Source organism: Crocuta crocuta, unplaced genomic scaffold, assembly GCF_008692635.1.
Source record: "Crocuta crocuta isolate KB4526 unplaced genomic scaffold, BGI_CrCroc_1.0 scaffold196, whole genome shotgun sequence".
NCBI classification, from domain to species: domain Eukaryota; kingdom Metazoa; phylum Chordata; class Mammalia; order Carnivora; family Hyaenidae; genus Crocuta; species Crocuta crocuta.
The window spans coordinates 1,432,663-1,455,341 of NW_027531026.1; the positions used below are offsets into that span (position 1 = coordinate 1,432,663).

Consider the following 22,679-nt stretch of genomic DNA (forward strand, 5'->3'; position numbering starts at 1 on the left):
AATCCTCTTTAGTGCAGCCAGGAAGTTTTTCACTTCTGTGCATGTGTGTGTGCGTGAGTGTGGGTGTGTAAGGTGAAGGTTCGGGGCGGCGTTTGTGCAGGCGTTGAGTTTTTTGCCCACTTCGCTTCCCGTAACCCGGGCAGCTCCGGAGCCTGGGCTGTGGCCCGAGGAGGGGGCGCGGCGGCGGCCTCACTCCTTTTGTTGTTGTTTCCTCCGCCTGGGGAGCTGACGGGGGGACGCGCCTGGGTGGGGCGGCTCGGAGCCCGGGCCTCGTGGCCCCCGGGGCTCCCGGGCGAGCTGGGTAGGGCACAGTAGAGCGGGCTTCAACATGATGGCGGCCGAGGCCGGCAGTGAGGAGGGCGGCCCGGTGACCGCCGGGGCAGCAGGAGGCGGCGCGGCCGCGGGCTCGAGTGCCTATCCGGCAGTATGTAGGGTGAAGATATCCGCGGCCCTGCCTGTGACCGCCGTACCCTATCCTGGGCTGGCGGAGGCCGGAGTGGCCGGGACTCTGGCGGGCGGAGCCGCTTTGGGCTCAGGGTTCCTGGGAGCAGGGTCTGGGGCAGGGGCATTGGGGGGAGGGGGNGCTGGCAGGGCTGGTGCCGCCGCCGCCGCCGGCGGACCTGGAGGAGAGATGGGTCTCGCCAAGGGGACCACTTCGTTGCCTGCTGAGACCTTCGGGGCCGGCGGCGGTTTCCCTCCTCTGCCGCCGCCTCCTCAGCTGCCCCCTTTGGGCGCAGGCCTGGGAACGGTGGACGAAGGTGACTCTCTGGACGGACCAGAATACGAGGAAGAAGAGGTCGCCATCCCGTTGACTGCCCCTCCAACTAACCAGTAAGTCAAGACAGCTGTTCAGGGACTGGGGGAGCTGGCTCCTGGAAAAAAGTGGGGAGACCTACCTGGTTCTTTCGGCTGTGATTTGTTCTGAAAAGTTTTGAAGCTTCAGGTTCCGCGCGTAGGAATTTAATTTGATAACTCATCTTCCCTACGGGCATACTCCCTGGCGTCTTTGTATACTTATTGTTACTCAGGGAAGATGTAAAGTTTTTAAGATGAGGAGCATGGGAAAAATGTGTATCCATTGAGAACCGGATATTGTTCTGCCCCTTCCAAATTGAGGTGGCGTCCTGGGATTCAGCTGAGCTTGCAGTTGCCAGGGCAGTCGTAGTTTGTATTAACCTGTATGTGTATTCCCAGTTGAAGCCAGATTATTCGTCAGAAGCTTTCAGTATACAAGTATTTGAATGACTATTGTACTGATACCACTCGAAACATCCATTGGTCAGAATGCTTTGTTTCTGTGGCACTGCAAATCCGTATTTATGCCAATTGAAAGCATAGCGATGCAGAAAAGTCTTCAGATCTCTTCTGAAGATGTGGGTCAGCAAGAAAGGAAAGGGGATCAGTGAACTAACCACAGCTGTGTTTAAGGGCCTGCCTTCCAACAATATCTGTAACTTATGCCAGAGAGCTCCCATTTATTATTAGTGTAATCTTTTATAGTCGAGACTTTGTAAGTACAATTTTGAAGTGAAAGAAAATTAATAGTGTGCGTCCCTTCAACACTTGGTTGGTGGCCAGTGCAGTGTTCTATTTGACAATTAGTTTTGACGGTGTATTGCAGCGTACATAGGGCTTTTTCACATAGTGAGTACTTTCCCTTTCTTGTTCCCTTCATAAATGAACATAGGTATGTATTTATAAAGGTGGACCTTGATGAGAGGAAAATCTTTTTTTTGATGAGAGGAAAATCTTGATGGTAATAAATACAAAGTGGTTAAAGATGGCAAAACTTTTTAAAAATCCCTCACATAAGTATTAACTGACCTTTAGAATTTTGACAACCTTGGTGTATCAGAGAAGAAAAGATTTGGTTCACATGTTGACATCACTATGGACAATTGAAAGGTTTGTTTGCTTTGGATAAGCTTTGGCGGATTTAGAAGGGACTTAAAAAATGAATTAGAAAAAGATTCTGTAATACTAATCCATTTTTGACTTCAGGCTACATCTTTCGGTACTTAAAGTGGAAAAGTAAAATTAGCATTATTTATGTCAGCTACGATATAGCAGTATTGTGTTTCTGTATTCAGTAAGAATTTAAATTTTTTGTCTGGTTTTATTACAACTTATCACGTTATGTCTTTGTTTTATAGACTTCTGAAGGTGTTCTGGAAGTGTGACAAATTTGAATTTTATAGCACTGTAGATCTTCAAACCTTTTTGAAAGAATCAAATATTTCATTGCCCTCTACATTGTTCAGTACTGCAGTTATAATAGAGTGCAACTTTGCATACTGAAAGAATAGCCTTATGTTCGTGTCCATAACTGAATTGTATTAGGCATATTTAGTGTATTCTAAATATTTAAAAAAAAAATTTGTAGAACAGTTTTAGCTTCATAGCAAAATTGGGGAGAAAATACAGTATTCCCATTAAATTGATAATAGTAAACATGAATGAGTACTTAGGAAAATTTGTGTTTGTGAGAAGTCCATTGTGTGAGATGTCCATCATTATTTGTATGTATTTGGGAATAAAAATAATATTTGTATGAGTATATGAGAAGTGTTCTAAAAGATATCCTCCATTTCTAGAATGTTTTTCAAATTTGTTACTGAGAAGTACAAATTTCTCTCTTTTCTTTACCTTAGATATCAACTCAGAGTCACTGGAGGCAATACAGTGTAGTGGTTAAGCATGCAAATTCTGAAGTTAGACAAGATTTGGGTTGGAATCCTGACTCTTCCACTTATAGCTGTGTGATCTTGGAAAGGTCAGTTTCCCCACGTGTAAAATGGGGATAATAATGTTACCTTCCTCATATGGTCGATTTTTAAGGTTTAATTAGAACCCAGAGTATGCAGCATAGTACCTGGCACATAGTAAGTGTTCAATAAGTAGTATCCCTAAATAACAGTAATAAAATTTTATTGTCATTAAATTGCCTACTAATTGTATTGGTACAGGGACTCCCTCACTAATTGTTACTTTAGAGAATGGTATGCGCTCCAAAGGCCTATCTACCATGATTAATTATATTAAAAATTATGACTTTTTTTTACGTTTATCTATTTTTGAGAGAGAGAGAGAGGCATAGAGAGAGGGGGTCAGAGGATCCGAAGTAGGCTCTGTGCTGAAAGCAGACAGCCCTTTGCAGGGTTCCAACTCAAACTGGGTTCATGAGCTGAAGTTGGATGCATAACCAACTGAGTAACCCAGGCGCCGCTAAGAACTATGACTCCTTAGGGTTTCCAACCGGTTAAGTAGGTTTGGAGATGGAAGTTCAGGTCTTTTCTATAAACTTCTGTATTTAAATGGAAACCGAAAGTTTTAATGATTTGGTTAAATAATGTCAAATGTAAAGGTATTGAAGAAATGTTCTTGGACTTAATTGATATTTGTTTACTGGTGACTTAGTTATTGGATAGCATGATATTAAGGAGGCTCAGGTCATAGGTTTGAGTCCATAGTAGTTTGTTAGACTAGGGTTCCCTAGTCACAGAATTCAACCATGTATCCAACCAGTTTGGTGCTGTTGGTCACAAGAGAATCAAATGACAATATATAGGTAGACAAGTGCAAATATATTAATGCCATTAGTATTTTGTACCTTGTTTTTCTGTGTGCAGGATGAATCATTGTCGCATGTTTGTTACTGAGCATTTACATAAGTTGGGTTAGGGCCAGGGAAGTTTGTATAATTTTAACTATTACATTTATTTGAATATTTTCTTTTTCACAAATTCTGAGAAAAAAAATTAAAAAGCAAAGAAATTCTTCATATGTATTTTTATGCTATAGAAGGTTCTGTGTCTAAAACTAACAGATTTCTTTTTTGAGAGAGAAAAGTTAAAGGGGTTTGTTACTGATAGGCCTTCTGATTTTATGGACCTGTTCTTAGTGGCCTTGGTTATTTTTTGTCTCTTCTCTAGAGGTGAGGGGTGTTAATAAAGGAGCATTGTTCCCTTAGTCCACCTTCAGTTATGTAGAGACTTTTTACATTTCATTTATTTTATATTTGAGAGAGAGAGCGCGTGCATACACGCCAGCAGGAAAAGTACAGAAGGAGAGGGAGAATCTTTTTTTTTATTTTAAATGTTTTTAATGTTTACTTATTTTTGGGAGAGAGCGCACATGGGCATGCGAGAGAGTGGGGGGGAGGGGCAGAGAGCGAAGGGGACACAGAATTAGAAGCAGGCTCTGGGCTCTGAGCTGTCAGCTCTGACTTGGGGCTTGAACTCGTGAACTGTGAGATTATGACCTGAGCTGAAGTCAGACCCTCAACTGACTGAGCCACCCAGGCACCACAGACACAGAGAGAATCTTGAGCAGACTTTGCGCCCTAAAGAAGGGCTCTATCTAATGACTCATGACCTGAGCCAAAATCAAGAGTTGAATGCTTAACTGAGTGAACCGCCCAGTGCCCCTACACATAGAGATTTTAAACTGTCACCTGCAGTAGCAGGATGCCCTTGGAATGAATTCAGTCCACAGATCTATATTGCTTGTTCATGGTGTATTTGGAACATTTAGTAATTATTTGCTACCATTTAAAAATAGGAAGATGTCACATTTAAGAAGTCTTAGTTTTTATTTAGCACACTTGGAAAATACAGGATTTGGGTCTACCTGCTTGCTGTTCCTGTTTGAGAGCAGATTGCTAGAGCTGAGTAATGGTTGCCCCTTTTAGGTGAGTTCTGAGCTCTAGTTTGCTGTAGTCTGTACCAGGCTTTCTTTGCCTTTGGGATTATTTGCCTGGAACATGGTGTAGCTCTTACCCTGGACCTAATATTTGGGCTTTTCAGGCCTGAAACTTGAAGGAAAAGGAAATAAGGAATGTAAGTGATACCTTTCTTTTCTTACTTAAAAAACATCTTACTAGCTCTACAAAAATAAAATCATAATTAAGCTAAATAATTATTAGAGGTTAATGTTAGGACATGTAGCGTTTATTAACTTTGTCACTAGTTGCATTATAACTGTGGGTGAGTTATTATTTCTTAATAAACATAGGGGTGAGAATTGCAAAGATTAGTTATGTTCAGAGTGGTTGCTGATGAGGACCCAGATATTTTTTACAATATTTGTATGAATAGTAGAGCAGCGTAGTAGGTGCTTAATTTAAGGAGAATAAAAAGGGTTAGATGTCTTTTTCTCAAAACCTTCTTCCCAGGCAGTTATAGATCTAGTAGGAAGTTAAGTAAACTAACTACTATGATTCAGGTTAGATTAAGATAAATATCATTAGTGAAGTATGAGCAAAGGGTCATGAGCTTTAAAAGAATAAGCAATTTATATAATGAGGGTCGGTAAGTCTTTGAGGAAAAGTAGCAAGTATGGTATCCCGGCTACCTGTTTTATAAACAAGACCTTTTTGGTCCCCACACTTTTTGCCTAATGGTTATAACAGGTAAAAAAGACTTGGTGGTTACATGAGTATCAACTTTTGACCCTGAGTGAAGAGTCTGTCCTACTGAACTCTTAATTACTTACCTGTGGTCTGGAAGGGGATTGAAAGAAGTGTCTGTAGTTATTGAGAATACAGAGCACAGCCCAGGCTAGAATTGGTTTGGATCATTGATTAGGCACTTGGGGGAAACCAGTCAGACATTATTGACAGATAAAAAGAAAAAGGACATCTATAAATTAGGAAGAAGAAAGGGAAAGCAAAATGTAGGCCTTTCTGGTTGCTTTACTCTTGAGTCTTTACTGGCCTTTAGGGGAGATGAAAGAATGCCTTTAAGAGCAGCTCTAATACCCAAAATAATACCTTGATAGTGCTGAGGGGGATTTATAATAGTTATTAACAATAACTGTTATTACTGCTGGCATTTCTTGGTTGCTTAGTACCTAACAAGAACTGTTCTAATTGGCTTACATGTGTTGGTTTAGTTATATATTGCTTTACTCCAAAACTAAATGTGTATTTGTTCTTGATTCTAAAGTTGATCAAGGCTTGATGGGGACTGCTGCTTGTGTCATTTGTTGGCTATAATATCCAAGGAGGCTTCTTAATGCTGCCTCAGCCGGGATGGCTGGAACAGCTGATGGATATCTGGGGCTATGACTGCCCCCACTCCTTGTATCCTCCTCATGCAGCCTTCCCCCTTAATTAGCTTGAGCTTCTCCACAGCACGGCAGCTGGGTTTCATGAGGCAGCATTTCAAGAGGACAAGCCTCTCTGTGCCAACACTTACCAAGCCTCTGTGTTCTTCAGTGTTTACTGATGTTCCAGTGGCCAGTACTAATAAACATGACCCAGTTCAGATTTTGTATGGGTGGGACTGCATCAGTACCAGGAGGTGAGATTTGTTGAGGGCACCATACTAACAGCCTACCTTGTATGTTTTCATTTACATGTAATCCCAGATAATACTAGAATAGGAATGGTGAGGGATGATCTGGGAGAAAGGACAAGTACTTAGAAGTTCTTCTCTTAGGCTTGACATGCTAAATTGTCTTTCATTAAATGATCAGATATCCTCACAGTAGATTTTGTTTCTGACCACCATTATCTTAATTTAAAACCAGATTATGGATATGGATGCTGGTTATGGCTCATTGTTTGAATGTGCAGTGTATATATGGTAGGTGTGTCATCTTGAATCACCTGCAATACATTTCACTTGTGGGCTAAATTAGAAACATCAGATATAATTTACTGGAAACTTCCCCCTGGGTCTAATCATATGTCAGCAGGATTTGGGGTATGGTTTTAGGCATTTCAGTGATTAAGTGACTTTTGTAAGACAGTGAACATTTTAGGGGGCAGAAATATAAAAGAATATACCATCTACTGGAAAGATGCGGCATTAATGATAGAGACATAAGATGATAAAATTAATCTTACAGATGTGTTATATAGATACATTTTTCGAATTAGGGGATAGTTGTGGAGGAGTTTAAAGAATGAAAGTTACTGAAAAATAAGTTGAAATTCCGTAATCCTCTTACTGGAGTTTTACAGAAAATTTGATTAGTTTTTATAGTATTGTTATTTGATATTATAACCATACAAAGTGGTATTCATAGATGCATAGTATTTTGTTGATAGGTGAAACTCTGATTTGCCAAGATGCAGAAGCAGACTGGCAGGCTGCCCATATGCAGAAGTAGAGTGGTTTGGTTAAGGTCACATAGCTAGGTAGTGGCAAAATTGGGACAGAATCCAGTTCCCATAATTTTTCAAATATGTTTAGGTTTGAGTAATATTTATAATGAATTGGGGTGGGGGGGAGGCAGAGGCCCAGGATTGACTAGTCCTTTACCATTTGCTAGGTACTTTACAGAGATTATTTTGTTTAATTCTTGCTGCTACGCAGTGAGAATAGATATTCCCATTTTTAGTGTTCACAAAACTGAGTGACGGAATTCTAATGCAAATACTATACTTTTTCCTTTGCCTTGCCTCCTTCTATTAAGTATAATACACACACACATATATGCACACGCATATAAAACATATACTTCAGGGCTGGCTGGTAACTGGGTATTATGGACTGAATTCTGTCCCCTTAAAACTCATAGGGTTGAAGACCTAACCCCCAATGTAGCAGTTTATGTATAGGCCCTTAAAGAGGTAATTAAGATTAAATTAGGTTATAATGGTGGGTCCATAATCCTCTTGGACTTTATAAGAAGAGGAAGAGACACCAGGAGTGCACATGCACAGAGAAACGAACGTGTGAGTTCATCATGAGAAGGTGGCCGTCTGAAGCCAGGGAGAGCAGCCTCATTAGAAAGCACCTCTGCTTTCACTTTAGTCTTGGACTCAGCCTCCAGAACTGTGAGAAAATAAATTTTTGTTGTTTAAGTAATCCAGTCTGTGGTATTTTGTTATGGCAGCGCAGGTGGCCATATCGCTATCTGATAATGATACACTAGGTAACGCTGCTTCATTTTTTTATTTCTATCTTTCACTGTAGGAAGGAAAAACTTTTCTTATACTTTACCTTCTTTATGTGTTAGTAATTTTTGTCTCCTTTTTTGTCTAACTTGTGTTGAAAGATGGCAAAATTATTTAAATGCATGTCTGATTATTATAGTGTGAAGAGATCCTATATATGACCATGGGTGGTAGCCATGGAAAATCCTGTGGAGGAGACATTTCTCCAGCCAAATTTCTGTATTCACTCTGTGTTCATTGTTGTATTATTCACTGTTATTTTTTCATGTATGTATATGTGCATATCTTTTTTATTATTTTGTCTGGATGTCAGTAAGATAAATACATGATCAATGTTTATCAAGCTAGATTATCAGTTTATTACAAAAGATATAATTCAGGATCAGCCAAATGGAAGAGAAGCATGGGGCAAGGTATATAGAAAAGGGTACGGAGCTTCTGTGCTCTCATTAGGTATGCCACTCCTCAAGCCACTTTCCCGCCTCCGTGTGTTCAACAACAGGAAGCTCTCTCAATGTTATTTTGAAATTTGCTTTCTCCTATAAATCTGTCTGAAGCTTAAGCGAAAGACCTACAGAGCTCTCTCTCAGCTCTTCTAAGTCTCCTTGTAGGTTCAACCTACTAGACTGCCTTCACAGCTAAGACACTTCTATAATAGACCATATCTCTTTTCCATCCATGTCTGTCTACCTACCTGTTGATTTATCTCTCAGATTTTTAAGTTAAACTTTTAATTTTGAGGTAATTGTGTAGATTCACATTTAGTTGTAAGAAATAATAAAAAGTGTGTGTCCTTCACTCATTTTCTCTGAGTGGCAACATCTGGTATGACAACTAGGAAATTGACATTGATTTAATTCAGATCTCATTGGCTCTGCGTACTGTCGTGTGTGTCTTATGTGTTTAGTGTGCATTTAGTTCTGTGCACTTTTATCACATACATAGATTTGTGTAGCCATCACCACAGTAAATAGAACAGTTACATCACCACCAGTATTCTTTTTATAACCAAACTCACCTCCTTCCTCCTCTTCCTCATCTCTAACTCCTGGCAGCCATTAATCTGTTTTTCATTTTGTCATTTCAGAAATGTTGTGAAACAAAACACAAAAAACTCCATTGTACAGATGCAATCATATAGCATGTGACCTTTGATGATTAGCATTTGTTATTCAACATAATTCTCTCAAGATTCATTCACGTTGTTGCATGTATCAATACTTTGTCCCTTTTTATTTGCTGAGGAGTATTTAATGGTATGGATGTAGGACAGTTTAGCTATTCACCCATTGGAGAACATTTGGATTATTTCCAGTTTTGATTGTTAGGGGGAAAAAAAGCTGCCATAAACATTTGTGTTTATGTTGTCATATGAACAAAAGTTTTCGTTTTTGTCAGATAGATGCCCAAGAGTGCAGTTGGCAGGATTGTGTGGTAATTGCACGTTCAGTTTTATTAGAAACTGCCAATCTATTTTCTAGAGTGGTTGTATCCATTTACATTCTCACCAGCAATGTAGGAATGATCCAGATTTTTTGTATCCTCACCAGCATTTGATATGGTCATAATTTTTTATTTTAGCTATTCTCGTAGGTGTTTAGTGATCTCATGGTGGTTTTTTTTTGTTTATTTGTTTTTTGGTTTATTTTTGAGAGTGTGTGCATGGAGGGTCTGAAGCAAGGGTGGTTGGGGAGGGCTCCCTGCTGACAGCAGAGAGCCTGATGTGGGGCTTCAACTCAGGAACCATGAGATCATGACCTAAGCCAAGTCTGATGCTTAACCAACTGAACCACTTGGGTGCAGTGGTTGTAATTTGTATTTCTTTAATGGCTGAGGATGTTGAAAATCTTTTCATATGCTAATTTGCTATCTCTCTATCCTGTTAGGTGAAATGTTTGTTCATGTCTTTTGCCCAATTTCCAATACGATTGTTTTATCGTTGAATTTTGAGAATTCTGAATATTAGTCATTTGTCTGCTATGTGCAGATACTTTGTTCCATTCAGTAGCTTGTCTTTTTTTCCCCCCTTTTAATAAGGTATTTCTATGAGCAAAAGTTTTTCATTTTTTTTTAAGTTTATTTATTTTGAGAGAGCGCAGGCAGGGGAGGGAATTCCAAACAGGCTGATCAGCCTCAAACTCCCAAACCATGAGAACATGATCTGAGCTGAAATCAAGAGTCAGATGCTTAACCAACTGAGCCACCCAGGTGCTCCAGAAGTTTTTAATTTTGAGGAGGGTTAATTTATTAATATTTCCTTCTGTAGGTTGTGCTTTTGGAGGCAGGTCTAAGTAAGAACTCTTCACCTAGCCTAGGTCTCAAAGATTTTCTACTATAATAGCTTTATAAAAGATTTTAGTTTAATGATTTAATGTTAAGTCTGTGATCTGTTTTGATTTCATCTTTATAAAAGATAAGATGTTTAAATTGAGGTTCCTATTTTGCCTATGGATATCCAGTTGCTCCAGCATCATTTGTTGAAAAGGTAAATATCCTTCCTTTATTGAATTGCTTTTGCACTTTTGTTAAAAATCAATTGGTCATATATATGTGGCTTTACTACTGAGTTCTCTGTTGAGTTCTGTTCATTTACTTGTCTGTATTTGCTAATATCACACTCTTGGTTACTAGGGCTGTGTAGTAAACCTTAATAATAAGTAGAGTGGTTCCTTTTACTTTTCAGTATGGTTTAGTTATTCTAAGACCCGTTTCTTTACATAAAAAATTTAGAACAGGCTTGTTTATATTTGGACCAAAGCTTGTCCACTCTTGTACAAAAACCTTGCTCGAAGCTTTCAAAGGAATTGTATTAAACCTATAGATCATTTTGGGGAGAATTGACATCTTTGCTATATTGACATGCCTTCATTCTTTGAAGTCTTCTTTGATTTCTTTAATCAGTGTTTTGTAGCTTTTGGTATATCAAATCCTATTGTATACTTATTGTTAAATTTATACTTAATTATAAATATTTTTGTTTTCTCTGTAGCAATTTTGTGAATATTGTTATGCTTTTTATTTCAGTTTCCACATGTTCATTATTAATTCATAGAAATAGGATTGATTTTTGCTTTAGTCCTGCATTCTTTGACCTTGCTAAAATTACCTTGTAGTTTTTAGAGGCTTTTTTTTTTTTTATAGATTTCTTGGAATTTTCTATATAGACATGCCAACTGCAAATGGGGACAGCTTTCTTTCTCATCTGTTTGTCTTTCATTTCTTGTCTTCTTGTAGTGGCAAGAGCTTACAGTTCTGTATTGACTAGGAGTGGTAAGAGCAAATATACTTGCTTTGTTCCTTGTCTTAGGTGAAAAGCATTTAGTATTTCACCGTTAAGTATGTTTTTAAAAAAAGGTTTGTTTATTTTTTAGAAAGAGAGACAAGAGCACAAGTTGGGGAGGGGCAGAGAGAGAGGGAGACCTAGAATCCGAAGCAGGCTCTAGGCTCTGAGCTGTCAGCACAGAGCCTGATGATGGGCTAGGACTTGTGAACCAAGAGATCATGACCTGACACTTGACTGATTGAGCCACCCAGGCACCCCAATATGATGTTAAGTATAGGTTTATTTGGGGGTAGTTGGGTATTCTATCAAGTCAAGGTAGGTTACCTGTCTGCCTAGTTTACTGAGAATTTTTATTACTAATGGATGCTGGATTTTGTTAGATTCTTTTTCTGAGTCAGTTTATATGATAGGATTTTTTTCTTTAGATCGTTGATATTGGAGACTACACTGATTTTTTTGTTTGTTTTAATGTTGAACCAGCCGTGTATACCTGGAATAAATTGCATGTGGTTATGATGTGTAATGTTTTCAAATATTGCTGAATTTAGGTTGTTGATTTGTTGAGAATTTTTGTGTCTAAGACATGAGAGATAATGGTTTCCAGCTAGTGATATCTTTGTCTTGTTTCAGTATATGGGTAATTCTGGCATCACAGAATGAGCTAGGACACTTTTCTTCCTTTTCTCATCTTTAGAAGAATTTGTGAAGTATTGGTATTCTTTAAATATTTGGTAGAATTCTCTGGTGAAAAACATCACAGCCTGCAATTTTGTTTTTGAAATTTAAAATTATGAATTCATTTTTTAATAATTATAGGATTATACATAATACTTGGTTGAATTCTGATAATACAAATGGTCCCTGACTTAAGATTTTTCGAGTTTATGATGGTGTGAAAATGATACACATTCAGTAGAAACCATACTTGGAATTTTGATCTTTTCCTCGGCTTAGCCATACATGGTAGGTTTCTTTCTCCTGATCCTGGGCAGCAGCAGTGAGTCATAGCTCCCAGTGAGCCACGCAGTCAGTCATAAGGGTAAACAACCGCAACTGATACACTTAAAAGAATTCTGTACCCTTAGAACCATTCTTTTTTTCACTTTCAGCATAGTATTCAAAAATTACATAAGGTATTCAACACTTTATTTTTCTTTTTTTTAAGGATTTTAGGATAGGGATTTAAGATTATTGATTTGAGACCTTTTTTCTCATGTAATAAGCTCATGTAATATACCTTTTTACCTCTTGACACTGCTTTAGTTGTATCACACATCTTTTGATTTTGTGTCTATGTTGTTTTTTCTTTTTTTATTCAGTTTTGTGTTTCTTTTTTAATTTACTTAAAGACTTTGATCCATGCGTTGTTGGAAGTGTGTTAGTTTAATTTCAAAGTATTTAAAACATTTTTAAAAATGTTTTATTTATTTTTGAGAGACAGATAGAGACGGTATGAGCAGGGGAGGCCAGAGAGAGAGAGGGAGACACCGAATCCGAAGACAGACTCTAGGCTCTGAGCTAGCTGTCAGCACAGAGCCCGACGCAGGGCTCGAACCCACGGACAATGAGACCATGACCTGAGCTGAAGTCGGACGCTTAACTGACTGAGCCACCCAGGCGCCCCAATTTCCAAGTATTTTGAGATTTACTGGTTGTCTTTTTGTTACTCATTTCTAGTTAGAGTCCATTATGGTCAGAGAACATTTTTGTACATTTTCAATGCTTAAAATTTGTTGAAGTTTGTTTCATGGACCAGGATATGGTCTGTTTTGGTGAGTGTTCTGTGGATGTTTGAAAAAAAAAAAACTAAAAACACATTTGGCTGTTTTTTGATGAAGTCTTCTATGTATGTCGTTTGATTTTCTGTTTGGGATTTCTGTGGGTCTCTGAGAGGGGAATCTTGAAGTTTCCAACTATAATTAGTCTATTTCTCTTTTCCCGTCTATCAGTTCTTCATGTATTGTGTTTTGTGTGTATCATTTAGGATTGTTATGTATTCCTGATGGATCCATCCTTTATCATTATAACAGGTTCTTTTGTTCTTAGCAATTGCTCTTGCTTTAAAGTTTATCTTATAATGAGTGGTGCCTGAGTGGCTCAATTGGCTAAGCATCCCTCTGATTTCAGCTCAGGTCATGATCTCACAGTTGGTGGGTTTGAGCCTCCTGTTGGGCTCTGTGGTGACAGTTCAGAGTCTGGAGCCTGCTTCAGATTCTGTATTTCTCTCTCTCTCTCTCTCTGCCCCTCCCTGCCTTGTGCTCTGTCTCTCAAAAATAAATAAGCATTGAAATTTTTTTGAAAAGAAAAATTTATCATCTAATGTTGATGATATAGCTACACCTGCTTTTATTTTGCTTACATGCATCTTTTCTCATACTTTATCATGTCTAAAATTTTAAGTGAGTTAATTATAAACAGCCTACTTATAAAAAGCCGCCTGGGTTATTTTTTTCTTAAGTCCACACTGCCAATATTTGTTTGGTGTATTTTAACTATTACATGTAGAGTAATTATTGATACGAGGACTTATTTTTTTAAGTTTTTTTTTTAACGTTTATTTATTTTTGAGGCAGAGAGAGACAGGGCACAAGCTGGGGAGGATCAGAGAGAGGGAGACACAGAATCTGAAGCGGGCTCCAGGCTCTGCACTCTCAGCACAGAACCCAAGGCAGGGCTTGAACCCACGGACCGCGAGATTATGACCTGAGCCGAAGTCGGATGCTTAACCGACTAAGCCACCCAAGGCGCCCCTTAAGTTTTTACTTTAATTCCAGTTAGTTAACATACAGTTAATTTCATGTGTACAGTATAGTGATTCAACAATACCATACATCACTCAGTACTCCTCACTTAAAAGTGCAGTGCTCTCCTGAATTCCTATTACCTATTTAACCCTACCCCCTACTCCCCTTCGCCTCTAGTAACTATCAGTTTGTTCTCTATTAGTAAGAGTCTTTTTCATGCTTTGGCTCTCCCTCTTTTATTCCTTTTTTGTTTGTTTTGTTTCTTAAATTCCACATATGATTGAAATCATATGGTGTTTGTCTTTCTCTGACTGACTTATTTTGCTTAGTATAATACTCTCGGCTCCATCCATATCATTGCAAATGGCAAGATTTTTTTTTTTGTGGCTGCATAATATTTTAGACATATAAATACCACATTTTCTTTATCCATTCATCAGTCAGTGGACACTTGGGCTGCTTCAGTGTCTTGGCTACTGTAAATAATGCTGCTTATAAGGTAAGGTTGCATGTATCCCTTCAAATTAGTGTTTTTATATTCTTTGGGTAAATACCCAGTAGTATGATTGCTGGATTGTAGTTTTATTTTTAATTTTCTGAGGAACCTCTATACTGTTTTCTACAGTGGCTGCACCTGTTTGCATTCCCACCAACAGTGCAGGAGTGTTCCTTTTTCTCTACATCCTCACTAGCACCTATTTTTTCATGTGTTAGCCATTCTGACAGGTACGAGGTGATACCTCATTGTAGTTTTGCTATTCATTTCCCTGGTGGTGATTATGAACATTTTTTCATGTGTGTGTTGGCCATCTAGGTGTTCTTTTTGGAGAAATGGCTCTTTATATCTTCTATCCATTTTTAATTGTATTATTTTTTGGATCTTGAGTTTTATAAGTTCTTTACATATTTTAGATATTAACCCTTTATCAGATATGTCATTTGCCGTTAGGGCTTCTGCCATTTTGTATTCATTTCTTGTTTTTTCTCTCTCATTTCTCTGTTTCTGTCTTCTTTTTATGGGTTACTTGAACATTTGTTATTGTTTCATCCTGATGTATTTGTAATAATTTTCAAATATATCACTTTGTAGAGTTTTCTTAGTGGTTGTACTGGATATTAAAATATTGGTATGTAGCTTACTGAAGTCTATTGGTATACACAGTTTATCAGTTTGAGTGGAGTGTGGAAAGTACTTCTCCATTTAGATTCATCTTTACCCTCTCATTTTGTAAATATCATTGTTTTAACTGTTTGTTCATTGAGTACTGATCAGATGGCATGAATATATTTTTCTCTTGTGCTAAAATATACATGACCTAAAATTCACCATTTTAATCATTTTTAAGTAAACCGTTCTGTGGCATAAAGTACATTTACTTTGTTGTGCAGCTGTTAGCCATCCATCTTTAGAATTTTTCCGTCTTGCCCAGCTTAAACTCTGTACTAATTAAATACCGACTGACTTGCCATTTCCATCTCTCCCAACTCCTGGCATCCACCATTTTACTTTGTTTTTGTGAATGGATTATTCTAGGTACTTCATGTAAGTGGAGTCATACAGTATTTTTTTATGATTGACTTATTTCACTTCATAAAAGTTTTCAAGATTTATCTGTGTTGTAACATTTATTGGAATTTTCCTTTTAAGGCTGAATACTGTTCTAGTCTTCTCCCACATTTTGTTTATGCATTTACCTGTTAATGGACACTTACTTGGGTTACTTTTACCTTTTTGCTCTTGTGAGTGATGCTCTTTGAACACGGTGCACAAATAGCTTTTCAAGTCCCTGCTTTCATTTTGGCTGTGTACCTAGAAGTGGAATTGCTGGATCATATGTTAATGCTGTGTTAAGTTATTACAGAGTTGTCATACCATCCGTGGTAGTGTCTGCACCGTTTTTACAGTTCCACCAGCAGTGCACAAGGATTCCAGTTGCTCCACATTTTCACCATTACTTGTAATTTTCTGTTCCTTTCTCCTTCTCCTTCCCTTCCTTTTCCTTCCTTCCCCACTTTCTCCTCCTCCTCCTTCTTCTTCATAGTAACTGTCCATAATGTACTATCTCACTGTGATTTTGACTTGTATTTCCCTAATAAATCAGCATCTTTTCATGTGTGTATTAGCCATTTATAATATCTTATTTGGAGATATGTCTGTTTAAGTCCTTTGTCCATTTTTTAATCAATTTGTTTTTTTTTGTTGAAATACAGGAATTGTTTATATGTTCTAGATATCATTCCTTTTTCAGATAAATGGTTTGCAGATATTTTCTTCCATTCTGTGAGTTGCCTTTGTGCTCTGTTGATAGAGTCTTTTGATGTACTGAAGTTTTTAAAATTTTGATGAGGCTCTAACTTATTTCATCCATCAACTATGATTTTAAAACTGCTTGAGTAGAAGGGTAATCTATTGAATCCATAGTCTTTACTGATATTCTTGTTTTCCCCATTGTTCTTTCTTTTTTCTAGTGTTCCAAGATTCCTTTGATCAATTAAAAGAAATTCCTTAGCTGTTCTTGAAAGATACATTGTTAATGACAAATTTAGTGTTCCTTTGCCTGCTTATGTCTTTATTTCCCCTTCATTTCTGAAAGATAGTTTTGTCAGATATAGAATTCGTGGTTGACAGTTCTTTTCCTTGAGCACTTGAAAAACTTTTTGTTACTATTGTCTGACCTTTGTGGTTTCAGATGAAAAAATTTATTATATGAATTCATGTTCCCTTATAGGTACTGCATCCTTTCTTTGTGGTTGCTTCCAAGATGTTTTCTTTATTTTCAAATGTGAAATGATGATGTGGCCAGATGTAATTTCTGAGTTACCTGTTTGGGGTTCTCACTTGAATCTGTAGGTTTTTGTTTTTCTTGAAAGTTGGAAGTATTCAGCCATCATTTTTATGGATACATTTTCAATTCTACCCTCTTTTTTCTCTTTATGGTACTCCAGTGATAGGGAGAGGTATATTTCATTAATTGCTTCATAGATCTTTGAGTCTTTGTTAGTTTATATTCAGTCATTTTTCTCTTGTTCAGATTTGGTAAATTGATCTGATTGTTTCCTATTTTAGAGCCCATCCAGTAAGTTTTTTTTCTTATTATAGTTTTCAGTTATATTATTTCTAATTGTATTTTTTATAAGTTCTATTTCTTAGCTTAGGTTGCCTATTTTTTTAGTCCTTTTCAAGAGAATTTTAATTGATGAAGAGTTTTGATGATGGCTACTTTCAGATCTTTGTTAGATAATTCTAATATGTAATTCATATCAATGTTGGCATTTGTTGATTGTCTTTTTCTCTTTCCAGTAGTGATTTTATTGGTTCTTGGTATGATGGTGATTTTTGATTGTTGGACATTCTGTCCATTATTAATTAAAAAAAATTTTTTTTTAACATTTATTTATTTTTGAGACAGAGAGAGATGGGGCAGAGGGAGAAGACAGAATCTGAAACAGGCTCCAGGCTCTGAGCTGTATATATATATATATATATACACATACACACACACACACACACACACANATCTATATAAAATATAGATATATGAAGAAAGTGAAGTAAGAGTTTTAGATAACTTTCTCAGGTCACAAAGCTATCAAATGATTCAAGCCAAGCTTTTGACCCCTAGATCTGTACTTTAAACTACTATGAAACACTCTGTTGTGTTGATTTTTTTTAGACCAGGTAAGATAGATTGTTTCTTTCTTTCTTTTTTAATGTTTTATTTATTTTTGAGAGAACACAAATGGAGGAGGTCTAGAGTGAGGGGGACAGAGGATCTGAAGTGGGTTTTGCCCTGACAGCAGCAAGCCCATTGCTAGCTTGAACACAAACGGTGAGATAATGACCCTAGCTGAAGTCAGAGACATGCAACTCACTGAGCCACCCAAGTGCCCCTAAGAGAAATTGTTTCAGTAGGAGAATGAACTTCTTTGAGGTGGAATCATCAGTACATTTATAATATTCTTAAAATATTTTGAATAATGTTTTAGAAGTTCACCATTTATGTTTATACATATTTGAGTTTAGATACATACATATATTTTGAAAGATTATCTTAGGTAGTAGAGAAAAGAGTTTTGATACCTCTGTTAATGCTTTCACATGGATATTTAAATACATGAATACCTCCTTAAATTTCAATGCAAAGCAATGATAGGCCTTTTTTTCCTTTATAGGTTTGTATCTCCTTTCAAGAACAGTGTTGTTTTTTAAAAAGCAGATCCTTGTTAGCTTTATTTCTTGAACAACTGAAAAGAAAGTCTTCCTCATGTTATTTTCACTTAAGTGACTATAAGGTCACTCATTATATACATACAGTGACCTTGGTTGTTTATCTGTATCAGTTGAGTTTTAGTATAGCTGTTTAAGCATGAATTCAGAGGAAATTCCTAATCACTGGGTTAAATAGTGACTGTATGAAAGCTTAAGCAATATTTTACTGCCTTTTAGTTCTTAGCTAAGAAAATTAATCCAGATATCTAGAGTGGAATTGCTACTGTACTTACTTATTTATGGGACATAGTAATGCTTTTGATTGGTGGTAAGAGAAATAGAATTTAAAATCGTCTTCAGTATGGTTGACTTTGGAACAGTATGGAAGTTGGGGCACCGACTCCCTGCATATCAAACTGGTGTATAAATAACTTTTGGCTCCCCTAAAACTTAATTACTGATAGCCTACTGTTGACTGGAAACCTTACTAATAACATAAACAGTACATTAACACATATTTTGTATGTTATATATATTTTATACTATGTTCTTAAGCAAAGTAAGCTAGAGAAAACATTACTAAGAAAATCATAAGGAAGAGAAAATATATTTACAGCACTGTTCTATACTTATTGAAAAGAATTTGCATATAAATTGACCTGTGCAGTTCAAACTGTAGTTCTTTGGTATCCTGTATGAGTTGTGTCTATTTGTCATTGCTGGCAATTAAAGTCAGTTAACTATGATTTGGTGGTTTTTCTTTTTTAGCCATTACATAAATTTCTCTTGAAATTCAGGAGAAGGGAACATAAATCTCACACTGACAAGAGATTGATCCTTTAGTTAATACTAAAATTCCTGAATATCATCCTCAATGTTTTCATATGAAACCATTTTTGATATAGTTTTATTTAAAAAACTTTTTTAAAAGTTTTATTTGTTTGGAGAGAGAGAGAGATGGAGAGAGAGAATCCCAAGCAGGCTCTGCACTGTCAGCACAGAGTTCTATGCAAGGCTTGAACTCATGAACCGTGAGATCATGACCTGAGCCAAAACCAAGAGATGGATGCTTAACCAGTTGAGCCACCCAGGCACCCCTTGATGTAATTTTATTTTTTTCTTTTATGTAATAATTTTTTTTGATAATTTACATCCAAGTTAGTTAGCATATGGTCCAACAATGATTGCAGAGTAGATCCTTAAGCCCCTTACTCATTTAGCCCATCCCCCCTCCTACAGTCCCTCCAGCAACCCTCTCTTTGTTCTCTATATTTAATAGTCTCTTATGTTTTGTCTCCCTCCCTGTTTTTATATTATTTTTGCTTCCCTTCCCTTATGTACATCTGTTTTGTATTTTAAGGTCCTCATATGAGTGAAGTCATATGGTATTTGTCTTTCTCTGACTAATTTTGCTTAGCACAATGCTCTCTCGTTCCATCCACGTAGTTGCCAATGGCAAGATTTCAGCCTTTTTGATTGCTGGGTAAAACTCCCTTGTATATATATACACCACATCCTCTTTATTCATCCATTGCTCTTTATTCATCCATTGATGGACATTTGGGCTCTTTCCATACTTTGCCCATTGTCAATAGCGAGGCTATAAACATTGGGGTGCATGTGTCCCTTCTAAACAGCATACCAGTATCCCTTGGATAAATACCTAGCAGTGCAGTTACTGGGTTGTAGGGTAATTCTGTTTTTAATTTTGTGAGGAACCTCCATACTGTTTTCCAGAGTGGCTGTACCAGTGCAGAGTGGCTGCACCATTCCCACCAGCAGTGCAAAAGAGATGCTCTTTCTCCACATCCTCGCCAACATCTGTTGTTGCTTATGTTAGCCATTCTGACAGGTGTGAGGTGGTATCTCAGTGTGGTTTTGATTTGTATTGCCCTTGATGTAATTTTTAAAGTGAATAGAAAATACCTAGTATTTTTATTTTGATCTTTTTTTTTTTTAAGGAACCTATGTGATGTGATAAAAGAACATTTAACACTATAGTATCTGAAATCATATAGAATCTTAAGAGTGCTGTGGAGTCATTAATACCTTTTAACAACGTAATATTAATATTTATGGAAATGGTATTATTTACCTAGTGAAAAGGCCTGTGAGTGAGTGCAGTGAAGAAAAATTGAGATATAACAGTTTGCAGACCTCTCGTGATATGCTTTAAATGCCATGCTAAGGAGCTTGTGCATGGTAGTGTGAAATCCAGAGAGGAATCCTGTTCCACTTCTCAAAACAGTTGTTCCTTTTTTAAGATTTCAATCATTTGGGCTTTCTTTTATTCCTCCTACTCCTATCTAAACATTTATGAAGATTGTTCTTTTCTACCTCCTATGTTGCTTCCAAACCTATTTTTTTTTCTTTTTTAAATCTCCTGTGGCTTCAAACCCTCATTTTCTCTTTTCTCCTATTGGAGTACTTTGCTAATTTTCTCCTTGTCCCTGATCTCTTTCTCTGCCAATTAATCACTTTTTTTTATCAGTAACTTCCAGAATTCTTTTTATTTCATCCAAGTAAAAATTAAGAAATTCATTCTACATTGTGATACAGAATTTATCTGTATGTGAAACTACAAAACAATGAAACCAAAATGCATGAAATATACCCTTTTTAATTACTACTTAGGATGCATCCTATTTTCTTTTTAATGCTCTTCTGTTCTACATAAACATAATGGTAGAGGGTAACTGAATTTAATTGGAGACTCGCATTAGCATGAAAGGCTGCTTTGTATTAATTGCCAGTCTGATTTTGTAAAAACAGATTTTACCATGTTTTTTTCTTGAAACCTTTCCTTCCATGAGTCTATATCATCTGGAGAGTAGTGACTTTCCATTCTCATTTTGACCATGACTCACCAAAAAGAATAGATGTTTTACATCTGTGACCATATACTCACATGTAAACAGACATTTATAATAGAAACAAAAGTTGAATGAAAAAAATTTACCCTTGCTACCTGTGATGCACTCTATTTGCTATTCTGTTCTCATCTTTTTCACTTAAAAAAGTGCTGATTGGACCTACAAAATTGATTCTTGACCCAATAGTTTGAGACCTGCAGGTTGAGGACATACATACATACATAAAATTAAAGCTGACTTTAGTATGACATACAACACCATCTTACCCTGTTCTCTGATTTTATATATTTCATCAATACTATACTGTTTATTCCTTAAACTTGACCTGATATTTTTTCTCTCCATTTATCATGTCTCCTGGCTGGGGTGCCTTTTTCTCTCTCTTGATATTGTGACAAACTCTTATTCATTCTTCTGAATATAGCTGGAACATTACTGAAAGTGGTGTATCATAACAAAAATAAAGGTTTCTTAAGCAGTGACAACAATGGTTTCATCAAACAAATTTGGGAAGAAATGTTTTCTCAAAGAATTAAACTGCGGTATCTTGATTAAATTAACACAGGATGAATAAAAGATGCATTCTGGTTAGAAAGACCTAGCAGTCATAATGGGCTCATAGAAAATGGAGCCATATTAAGGTTAATCTTGTCATTGATCATCTCCATTCAGGGGAGTAGGCTTTTTTATTTTTTATTATTTAAAAAATCTTTTTCAAATGTTTTATTTCTTTCTCTTTTTTGTTTTTATTTATTTATTTTTTTTACAAATAGTTTATTGTCAAATTAGTTTCCACATAACACCCAGTGCTCATCCCTNAAGCCTGACGCGGGGCTCAAACCCACGAACAGGGAGAACGTGACCTGAGCTGAAGTCGGATGCTTAACCAACTGAGCCACTCAGGTGTCCCGGGAGTAGGCTTTTTTAAGCCCAAGGATAAAACTTGCTTGTTTCTGGTGCAATTATTTTTTTATTATGTAAATACTTTTATTAAATGTATGAATTATCTATATCCTTTTGTCTAGATTTTGTGCCAAATAAGCAGCATCCTCTACAAATTTTTATTTTGAAAAATTTCATATCTGTAAAAAATTTCTAAGAGCAGTGTACTAGGTAACCATATATATTTACCTTTATATTTTGCCATGTTTCACTTATCCATTTGCCTTTATCCATGTACTTTTCTACTGAACTATTTGTAAGTTACTTGCAGAGATCACATCCCTTCACTCTAAAATACTTCATCATGTAGTTTCTAAGAATAAGGACAGTGGCCTACATAGCCAAATATAGTGACTTTAGCATTAATATTCATATTTAGGTGTCTGCAGTTGTTCTTATAATGTTTTTGATATCTGCTAATTTTATTGTAATGAATTGCATTTGTTATGTCTCTTTAGTTTCCTTTAATCTAGAACAGTTCTCCCAACTTTTTTTTTTTTTTTAATGGCATTGATACTGTTGAAGAGTCCAGGACAGTTGCTTTGGAGAATGTGTCTCACTTTGTATTTGTTGCTTCATAATTAGATTCAGGTTAACCATTCTTGGCAGAAATAATTCATAAGTCGTGACTTCTGTGCATTGTATTCAGGGGCATATGATGTCACTTGTCCTATTGACAATGTATAGAAGTTTGAACTCGGGTTAGGGTGGATCTCACCGG

At 36.8% G+C, this 22,679-nt stretch overlaps 1 protein-coding gene across 1 annotated transcript in view; it reads left to right on the forward strand.

Moving 5' to 3' along the window:
- Nucleotides 1–8: 8 nt before the first annotated feature.
- RASA1 (RAS p21 protein activator 1) overlaps nt 9–22,679 on the forward strand; it is a 110,297-nt gene continuing 87,626 nt past the window's right edge. The window contains 1 exon segment of the mRNA XM_077770970.1: nt 9–831. Within this exon segment, the coding sequence (XP_077627096.1) occupies nt 329–831 (503 nt within the window). The 5' untranslated portion in view covers nt 9–328.